General features: G+C 44.6%; 1 protein-coding gene across 1 annotated transcript in view; it reads left to right on the top strand.

Moving 5' to 3' along the window:
• Positions 1 to 7,114: 7,114 nt before the first annotated feature.
• The window catches only part of PINX1 (PIN2 (TERF1) interacting telomerase inhibitor 1), a 59,454-nt gene continuing 55,683 nt past the window's right edge, over positions 7,115 to 10,885 (top strand). The window contains exon 1 of the mRNA XM_003204612.4: positions 7,115 to 7,331. Coding sequence (XP_003204660.1) covers positions 7,313 to 7,331 — 19 coding nt within the window. The 5' untranslated portion in view covers positions 7,115 to 7,312. The remainder of the gene's footprint in view (positions 7,332 to 10,885) is intronic.

The raw sequence follows: 10,885 nt of genomic DNA, 5'->3' as shown, positions 1-10,885 counted from the left end.
TTTTTTTTTTTTTTTTTTTCCACTTCTGACCCCGTTTCCTGCTGCTAGATTTAAACTTGATCTGAGCTATTGGTATGGCTTATGTGCTCTGAGCCTAGCCCTTTTCTTCCTTCTTGACCAGAGGAGTGATTCTGCTATATACAAAAGTATAATTTGCTTCTTGTGGCACGTGTGTGCTAAATAACATTTGAACATGACTGGCCACAAATGGCTCGTGCAAATGAAACTTGCTGTCTAGCTGTTCCTCAGAAAATGAGCACAATGATGGTGGAAGGGAGCTCACTTTGAAATCTGAATGGGTGTCTGCAGGAACTCCTTTATTTTTCCTTTCTTGTTTCATATTGAACAAAGCAAGCAAGTGTCTCATAGGATCAAACGGAACACTTTAATTTGCAGAGGAGTAAACTGCACTTTACAGAAGAGTGAATATTACAGGATCCATTTTGTGGATAAGACATTGCATCGAACCTGAGGAAAAGATGAGTTTTTAGAGGGTTTCATAGGTTAATTCATGCAGGAATAGACATGGAGAAGTGCATAAACTGGAGAAGTTCTGGGAAGCCACGAGCTCCTCCCCCCATTCTGTGGCTGGGTCAGTCTGTGACATGACTGACCACCAAGAAAGACAATCCCACCACCCCTTATCGAGCTCTATTCCTCTTCTGTGCTTCATCTCCAGTTCCATACCTAAGTTATTTGAAGTGCAGTGGCAGATATGAGCATGGTGCTACTGCTATGTCTTTTCCAACCCTATGACAAGGAGCAATTATCCCCTTCTGTCACTGATAATGTGGTCCAGAAAGAAGCAGGTCTTTTTGAATCATCATTTTACTGCAGTTTCTCATTTAACTAGTTAACTTTTAGCTCTACTCTCTCCTCCTTCTTTATTTCCCTCCCAGTGTTCATTATTCCCAATCTCTCTGCCTGGCATCCGCTTTGCCCTACTGCCTGTTAACTCATCTTTTTCAGGATATTCCACCTCTTCAATGTGATCAGTTGGATTCTGATCCTGCCTTCCACGCTGCTTGCAGCCCTTCTGTGCATGGTACACCAACAGATGGTCTGTCCCACACCGGGTGCTTCACAAAGCACTGACTAGACACAGCGTGCTTCCATGCTATGGGGATGCTGTCTGGAGCATAGATCTGCATGTGGGATGGTGCTAAAAGTCTTTCTAAGACTTCTCCCCCCCAGAATACTCAACCCAGGCTTCCCTGTGTTGCAGTGTTGAGAGATGAGGGCCATGCATCTGAGGCTCTTGAGTAGATGAAAAATCTTTCAACCTTAGTCACCAAGGCCAGGTACCTCCATAGAAGTAACTATGAGATTTGTTTGTTGAGGACTGTACCCAGCAAGCTATGTAGGTGGGCTTCCACCACTCTGTTATCCTCCAATGGCCAAACATTGAACTGCTTAGATGGCCAAATATTGAACTGGCCAGATATTGAACTGCAGGGTTTTCCCAGGGGCTGCAGTCAAGGTAACCCAGTCACGGTTTCTCATCTCCATTACTGTCCTTCTCTCAATATAGAATCATTACTGATTCAAAGGTTATTTCACAACATTTCTCAAAATTTCCAATCTGAGTCTACACTAGTTATAAATCTCCAAGTCAGACCTCTCTTTCTACCATCAAATCCACGCTGTTAAACTGCACTGAATATTTACTCAGGGTTGTGTAGTTCTGCTCCATACCTTTATTTCCAGCTTCAGTCTCATCTCCTGTCTGTCAACCATTTATTTACTGGTTTCTGACCCTGCTTCTCTTTAGGGCAATGAAGGTGGTGAAGGATCTTGTGGGAAACACTTGAGGGAGCTGGGATAGGTCAGTCTGAAGACGATGAGCTCCTACAGCTCCTGAAAAGAAGCTGTGGTGAGGTGGGGGTGGATCTCAAGTAACAGTGATAAGAGGCCTCAAATTGTGGCAGGTGAGGTTCAGGTTGGATATTAGGAACAATTTCTTTTCAGAAAGAGTGGTGATGCAATGGCACAGGCTGCCCAAGGAGGTGGTGGAGTCACTGTCTCCGGAGGTGTTCAAGAATGGTAGAGATGTGTCTCTGAGAGACGTGGTTAGTGGGCATGATGGGGGTGGGACGGCAGCAGGTCTTGATGATCTTGCAGGTCTCTTTCAACCTTTCTGATTCTGTGGCCTATTTTTTGACTGTTCCCAAACCCTGAGCTGTGGCTTATGTCCTAGGGATCCTCTTCATTATACCTGGCCTTGCCCTTTGTTTCTGCTGGCTCCAGCTCTTTGGCTTCCCATCTTCCTCCTGTGGACTGGTCCATTTGAGACCCTCTGGTGCCTAGACTCACTCTACCATAATCACAGTTCATAGTTATGCTTCCAACCCACAATCAGTATGGCCCAGCCAGAAATTCTGATCACCAAAACTCAAGTCATAACAAAAAAACCTTCACCCTTTGCACACTGATATAAATTTAATCTCTCATTATCATTTGGTTCTTTAGAAATCCTTTATATTTTAAAATACCTCCACAAGAAATGCAGTCTGTTAGCTCCTTCCTCAGTTTCCTCCTCTAAAAATTATTGCCTCTCTCATCTGCTGCCTACCTTCTTTCTTTCCTCGAATAACAAACTGCCTACGATTCAAGACTTCAGTCTTGAATCCCATAAAATCCAAGTTGATGAAATAGCCGCAGGGGCAATAATTAGAAAAAACAATTAATTTATGGAATAGAAAGAAAAATATCTGGAGTTTTGCTGCCTCTTTTGCCCACACTGCCTCCATCCTTCCCTGCCAGGCACACTGCTGCTGAACTCTTCACTGGCAGCATTCCCGGCAGCATCACCCTTGCCTGGAGCCTTTTTCTGCTCTTCGCCTGCCCCAGTGGCTGTTCTTTGAACCCCTCGTCTCCTTGCTGCAGGCACTCGTTCTGACATCTTTTGTTCCATGGGTCAGACGCTGTTAATCTCCTGCTCCCCGCCTAGCGCTTGATGGGTGGTTTCTTTGCTCCGCTAATGCAGCTTTATACCAGAGCTCACCCCTAGTCCGCGTGTTCTCTCCAATCATTGTCCTAAATCAAACCTGTCTTTTTGTTTTAAGGTCTCCAGGCACTCCTTGTCCCCAGTGCTTCCATCACACCTCTCTCAGGACTCGCTCAATAAGCATTTCCAGCCTGGCCTCAGGCTATTATCACACAGTAGAGGCTGATTTGCCTCACAAATGACCTGTTGCACAGCCAAGATTCACATCTTATTTCTTTACTTGCTTTCCTCCACCTTTTTGCCACTTCTCTTTTTTTTTCTTTTTTTTTCTCCTGGCAGCCTCTCCTCTCCCTTCTTACATCTCCTTGGAGAACGGAGAAAAATGGGGGGTTGACTTATTTTGGTTCTTCTTAACCATTTGAAAACACGACAATACATCAAGGTTTAGATGCCTCTTGCAGGTACCTAGTGTCAAGGGACCCAAACCCCATCTCCACAAGCCTGCTTCCCCTACATCAACTCCAAGAGGGTTACAATGTTTGTGGAGTCCACTTCCACATCCTCAGCCTGCAGCAGAGTAACGAGTGGCATGAACTCCTTGCTGGGGTTCATGGCTGCCCTTCTGCTGCTCATTAGCTGGGACAATTCCTCCCTCCCTCCTTCCGGGAGTCTCCTCTGGGTGGAATGGGATAGGACCTGCAAGATGAAATTCAGGCTCAGATGTGTATGCAAGCCTTCTCCTTTTATATGCTATTTTAATTTTCTCTATGTTGTTGGCTCTGTTCATCCTAGCTGGATCTCTCCCTAAGTCCCAGGCACTTCAACCTGATAGTGGCATCAAAGGAATTCCCCAAAGCCTGTGGGGACTTTGGAGCTGACAGCACAGTGCAGGCTGCAGCCGCTGTATGATCAGTAATGATGCACCAGAAGGAAAATACCCTGCTCAATCTCTGAGCCCTAAATGTTCTTTGCAGTGCTGGCTGTTGGGAAACACCTCTTTTCAAGTAGGACCCTTGGGAGGAATCAGTGGAGAACTCTGAATGTAATGCCCGCCAGGAATCTTTATCACTTTTTCAGTGAAGAGCTATACTTCAACCACTCCAAGCAAACAGAAAATAGGACTTTGGGATATTTATATATTATAGAGGGCTATAAGCATCCATATCAGCTGCTCTTTCTCTTAGAAGGTAGTATATATACATAAATGCATAGATTTTCCCATTCTGTGAAGCCAACTTTTATTCATTGCGAATCGCAGTAATCGCTTTCAGATTAAACCTTCCCCTTTCGTACCTAATTTCAATGTCCTTTTATGTGTTTGAATGTACTTAAATATTTTTAGGATCAGAACATCAGCCTGTGATTTGTGATATCTGTGTACATCTGTACAGAACAATCTGGATCTTGACCTTGAGCCTACTGCAACTTAAATACAGGCAGCAACAATTATAGCACGTCTCATATATTTGTTTAGCTTTGATTCATAGCAAGCAGGGAAATAACAGTTTTGCAAGCAAACATACTCTGATGCTGTCAAATATTGTTTCAAAAACAAATGAGCAACAAAGCTCAACATTTAAGTCATCCTTTAATAGAAATTACTTCCAATCTTGCACTGTGAGCAATGCCTTTAGAGCTCACTCAAAGGTGTGTAATGCTGCTATCTATTGGAGTGATCAAATATTACACCAATTCTCTCACTTAAGAGACTTACGCCTCTCCAGAATAAAAAAAAAAAAAAAAATGCAAGCAGAATTTGGCTGGTGTGAAATAGCTCATGCAAACTGGTGACTAACTGAACACTAAACGCATGGATGACATCACTATTTAATTGGTTTAAAAGAGACATTAGAGGGATAATACATAGAAATGGCTATTACTGTGGAGAGGGATACATTTTTGGGGAAGCACAGGTAGGAGGACAATGGAGGTGAGGATTCGTCACACAGCTTAGATACAGATGATAAGCAAAGAGAGTTCCTGGGCAGTGATAAAGACAGAGGAAGATCCTGATGCATGACCTCAGAACACTAGAAAGCAGCCAAGGTGGCAGATGACTTTTGAGAAGTAAAAGAATCCCAACTCATGGTGACAAGCAATTAAGAAAAGAGCAAGGTTGACGGGATTCGACTTGTACTAACCAGAAAATCACCTGGGTATCTAAATTCCCCGTGTGTTAGAAGATAGATGAGCACCTTCAGGACTTCAGGTTACAGGACTGTTTTGTACAGAATCACATAGAATTACCAAATGGGTAAAGCTGGAGACACCTCTGGTCTCCTTCTGCCCCAGCAGGACCACTCAGAGCAGGGTGACCAGACCCACAGCCAGGAGCTTTGGGAGATCCTGGGCCTGGCACTGGGCACCACTCAGCAGAGCCCACTCACTTTGCAACCTCCCTTCAGGCATTTATGGGCATGGATGACAACAGATTGTCCATAAGGTTTTTATGAGGGACAGCATCAAAGGCCTTGCCAAGGAAGGCAATATCCACTGCTCCCTCTTCATCCATCAGGCTGGTCATTTCATTATAGAAGCTTATCAGATTGGTCGGCCATGCCTTCCCCTCCACATTATGTTCTTCTTCCTGTGCTTGGAAATGGCTTCCAGGATGAGCTGTTCCATCAGCTCCCCAAGTGAGGCCGACCAGCCTGTAGTTCCCCATGTCCTCCTTCTTGAAGACAGGAAGGAGTTTCCTCCAGTCTTTGGGCATTTCTCCCATTTGCCGTGATCAACCAAAGATTACAGAGAGTGGCCTTGCAATCCCTATCTGCCCATTCCCATTCCCATGTGGGTGCATCCGATTCTGGACGGACTTATGAATGTCCAGTTTGCTTAAAGTTCAGGAAGTGAGGTTGTCCACGTTGTGGACAGACCTCTGGTGCACATAAATTTTGTTAGGACAGGGGAAAAAAAGGTAGGGGGGCTTTCCAGAATTGATTCTGTTTACCAGGAATTTCCTACAAGAGGAAAATTGTAAGTGAGAGGTGCTATAAACCTGTTTTGTTTTGTTTTGTTTTTCAGGTGCAAATGAGGATTCTTCTTCCTAAGGTTGCACAGTAGAGGAGCCAAATAAAACTGATAGATTTGAGATAAAACCCAGTAAACTCAAAATTAGCAGACTCTTAGAAGCCTGGTCTATGAATTAAAGACAGTTATTCATTAACATGACACTAATAAGTACTCAGGTGCATAACACCCACCTGCAAACCAGAAGGACACAACAAAACATTAGGCCAACTTTTAAAAAACATATATCATATGAGCATAAGAGACAAAATGAGATAATTTAAGGCACTGAATGAGATATAAACAGCGGGGGCATAACTTGAACACAGCAGGTGTAAGAGAAAGACCAAAGGCAAGGTTAATCCCCTAAGCAGCAAAGAGGGAACTAAGAAGGTGATTCATCCACTCAGTCTTCACTACATTGATTAGATGCAATCAAGTGGCTAACGTAATTAACAAGGGAGGCAAAAGGAAAAGATCTCTGTCTCAAGTAGTGAAGGACTAGAAAGCATTTATTTGTTTTCCCATCAGTCAAGACTGACAAACATGACCCGAAACTACTTAGAGAACTGATAGACAAGTCTGGTGAGAGCATACGCTGTGAGAATTTCTGAAAGCTTAACGTGGGGAGAACTATCAAAGGATTAACTTGGTACCCTTTTTCTAAAGGAGGAACTGGGGCAGACACTTCAATAGGATGAGACGTAGGGGCTTTAAGTTGTGTTGGGGGAGTTCCGTTTCAATATTAGGAAGAATTTCTTTTCCAAAAGAGTGGTGATGCAGTGGCACAGCTGCCCAGGGAGGTGGTGGGGTCATCATCCCTGGAGGTGTTCCAGAATCTTGGGGATGTGGCACTGAGGGATATAGTGGGCATGGTGGGGTGAGCTGGGGTTGGACCTGGGAATCTTTTCCAGAGTGAAAGGGCTATGGAGGTTAGAGCACCTAAGGTGACATTCAGGTGCAAAATGCAGCCAGGGGCAGAGGCACTCCTGCCACTCCTGCTGACAGCTTTGAAGAACTCAGCAGCCATGTGCGTGTCTTATTTTGGGTGCTGCACTACAACTAAGAAGCAGTGACACCGTGAGAAAGAAGCGCAGAAGGACCAAGCCCTCACACGGGGCTGCGCGCAGGCGGCCATGGCTGCCGCCCCGCCTGCTGTCCGAGTCAGCGCCTGCACGCGAAGAGGAAACCCGGAAAAGCAGCTCGGGAATGAAACAAAGATATAGGTTTATATCTTCCACAGGATTTTAGAACGGTTTAAAAAATAGTAATAAAAATAAAAAGGTGGCAAGTGGGAGATTGGAGCGGACGGGATGGCGTCTTGTCACACGCGCCGCGCAGAGGAAAGCCCCCAAGATGGCGATGCTGGCAGAGCGTGAGTGCGGCAGCGCTGCGATGGTGGCGGGAGGGCGGGAAGCCTGTGGGGTGTTGGGCGGGAGGCAGGCAGGATTTGGTCAGCTTCGCTCAGCTTCTTGCTGCCAAAATCGAGGCTAAGCTGTAGGCTCGAAAGGGGGTCCCCAGGGAGCAGCTCCACCGCTCTCTGCTGCCTGTTCCCTTCTATCTACTGTGGGGATTTATGGCCACGGTGGGACTCCCTGAGCCTCCCCCAGCTCCGGGCTGAGCAACCCCAAGAAGACTTCAATTGCTTTTATTGCCTTCTCTTCAAACAGACCACGGAGCTGTGGGTGCCCCATCCTTGGAAGTGCCCAAGGCCATGGATGGGCGCTGAGCAGCTTGAGCTGGAGGCACCCAGCCTATGGCACGGGGTGGGAATGGATGGGCTTTAAGGTCCCTTCCAACCCAACCATTCTATCAATCTGTAATTCTGTATTTTTGGGTGTTTTCAGTAAGCTTTGTGATGTCGGGACATCGTTAATGTGAAACCAGAAGATCCAGTAAAAGGTGGACTTTCTTATAATGAATGATCAGGGAAATCTTTTTCCCACTAGAAAGTGCAGGTGTGAATGGAGGAAAATAAAACTACACATAGTTTTTGGGTTGTTTTAGTTGTAAACTTTGTTGGTAAGTTTTTTCAAAAATTTAATTGGGCATTTATGCATTGGTGCAGGTTATTCAGAGAGGTGGTGGTGCCCCATCCCTGCAGACAACCACGGTCAGACTGGATGGGCTCTGAGCACTGATGGAGCTGTGGGTGTCCCTGTTCAGTGCAGGGAGTGGGACAGATGACCTTTAGAAGGGTCCCTTCCAACTCAAATGATTCCAGTTTTAATAGTAATTCTGTAGTTAAGATTGCTTCTGTATGTAATACATTATTAAATCAGTTGCTGCAAAAAACAAATCTAGTTGCTGAGGGTCACCTTTGTGGAGTTGTTTTTCTTTGAATCATAGAATGACTTGGTTTAAAAAGGACTACAGTGCTCATCTAGTTTCAACCCCCTGCTATGTGCAGGGTCATCAACCAGCAGACCAGGCTGCCCAGAGCCACATGCAGCCTGACCTTGAATGCCTGCAGGGATGTGGCCTCCACAACCTCCTTGGGCAACCTGTTCCAGTGCCTCACCACCCTCTGCCTTGCCTCCGTTTCAAACCATTCCCTCTTGTCCTATCTCCATCAACCCATATAAATGGTTGTTCCCCCTCCTGTGGTTTAGATCAGAGCTGCTAGGGAACTTTCAGAAATTGTTTTTTAATGCTCTTGGCACAGAATTAGTTTTGGTGGAAGGGTTTATTAACTGATAAGAGCTGGGTATCTGAGCAAAGCATCTGAAGAAATGTCACATTTCTCCACTGGATGGTGCTGCTCACCCACAATTGCAATACCATCTCACGCATCACTCTGAGAGCAGTTCAGGACATCTCTGCTAAATTCTGAATTTTCTGGCTGGAAGCTATTAGACTTTTTCCTTCCATGCTCTTAATGTTTGGTGAACAAACATTTCTTATATAATCTGATGGTTGCTGTGTGCGGCATGAAGGTGGTTCTAGTTTTCTTAAATATGTTTTGAAGATGTAGGGAAGTAAAGGAAGCTGCTTACATGTAGCTTAGCAGATATGAAAATGAGCATGTTGACCTGACAGAATTGTGAAGATTAACGCCAGGACAGTAACCACGGGATTAGAAATTCACAGATTGAGAAATGGAGGATCTGGTGAACATTTCAAACTTGAGAAATCTCAGTATTAGGTGCTGCTGTGTTTTGTTGCCAGGACCCTCCTGGGAGTAAAACATCTTAGGGTTTCTCTGCAGAGAGATATTCAGGAGAATTAATAGACATTAATATTTAAAGTGGATGAGATGAACTGCATCAAACAATTCAGTTTGAAATTTAGCTTAAGTTCTTGCATTCGGTTGACATGGATTACCTCTGCTGTGCAGACAAGTCCTGAAATACACACAGTGGCTTTATAATGGTAAGGACTGCACTGAATTTAATGTTCTGGGTTTTGCAGAATCACCACCTGGGAACCAAGTTATGGACAGCACAACAGAAGATAAACAGGCTGAAAATGTTACAACTAGATTTAAAAAAACCAAAAAACCAAAAAAACAATATTCTTCCCCATAAATGAGTGGAAACTGGAGTCCTTAAATGCATCTTTGGCAAGGGAAGATGACAGAACATGTTAATTGTTCCCAATTTCTAACTCAGTATTTCAAACACAGCAACACATGAGCAAACTCTGCCCGAGGAAACCAGAATGTTTGGCCTCAGAGGCACAGCAGAGAACCTGGATTTGCTTGGATCTGTTTAAAATCATAGTCCCCAGTGGCTCCTCTCCAGACAGGGCATGTATTGGATGGTTCTGGTCATCGTTTTCCCTTAGAGAAGTGAACTAATTGAGTGCTTTTGGATTTCTCTCACAGCACTAAGTCATTTAACACACCATAAAATCTTTTTATGAACCATTAGAGCTTTTATGAAATTCTTTATCAGACTGTTATTTTTTGTGGGTCTGCCTTGCAGCACTTATTTTGAGCTTCAAAAGTATGTTAAAAAACACTGCCATCCTACATTCTGCCAGTTTTAGTTCTGAACCAAGACCGAGCAGCCAACGAGTTGAATATACCGGTAATATTTTCTCCCTCTGGCCTAAATCCCAAGTGTTGCACTTTAGGAAGAGATGATTTCCTGATTATGTTGAAAGTGCCCCTGTGGACTTGGCTTCTTGCTGACTCTCAGTGGCCTTGGGTTAATCGGTCATTTTTGATCCACCATTTCCCATCATGTTTAATGAAGTTTGTAATCTTCCGGTCTCCCATTCTTTGCCTTGTTTATTTCTGTTCTCTTCCTGCATGTGTTTAGGTGCACGCTTAGTGACTGGTTAACTGTGCTAACTTTTTTCTTTCTTGGTTTCAAAGAAGCTGTTCCTGACGATACAGACAAGCTCACGCACATGGGCCTGGGGGACTGTAGTTTCATTAATGGTATACGTAGGACAAAGGAGCCTTGATTCTAGGTTGCATCCCTTAACACCTGTGGTAGTTTCCGGTGACTCTTCAGTTTCTGAATAAGCCATTTTGCAGCAGATGAAACAGCTGAAATCCCTCTAATTTGTGTTCTGCGGTTCAGTTTCTCCAGTCACTTCAGTTTGATTTTTCAACTTCGCTTTTGTAAATGATACCCAATCTTAAAACTCCTGGAGAAGATGAAGGATGGGCAATGGGCACTTGTCCAGTACTGGGAAAGCTTGCACTGAAGTGCCGTTCTTTACCATGAGGGTGGTGAGACACTGGAAAACAGGTTGCCCAGCAAAGTGGTGGATGCCCCCTCCCTGCGAGCATTCCAGGCTGGATGGGTTGTGAGCAACCTGGTCTAGAGGGACGTGTCCCTACCTATAGCAGGGGGTTGGAACTGGGTGATCTTAGGGGTCCTTCGAACCCAAACTATTCTATGGTATGAATCTATGATGTTTTATTTAGGCATTCTTTGTATTAAAAGCTTTCACTGGACTTCTCTCTCTCTTTTT

Source organism: Meleagris gallopavo, chromosome 2 (genome assembly GCF_000146605.3).
Source record: "Meleagris gallopavo isolate NT-WF06-2002-E0010 breed Aviagen turkey brand Nicholas breeding stock chromosome 2, Turkey_5.1, whole genome shotgun sequence".
NCBI classification, from domain to species: Eukaryota; Metazoa; Chordata; class Aves; order Galliformes; family Phasianidae; genus Meleagris; species Meleagris gallopavo.
Note: the sequence above shows the minus strand (reverse complement) of the source record. Positions and strands in the feature narration are given on the sequence as shown.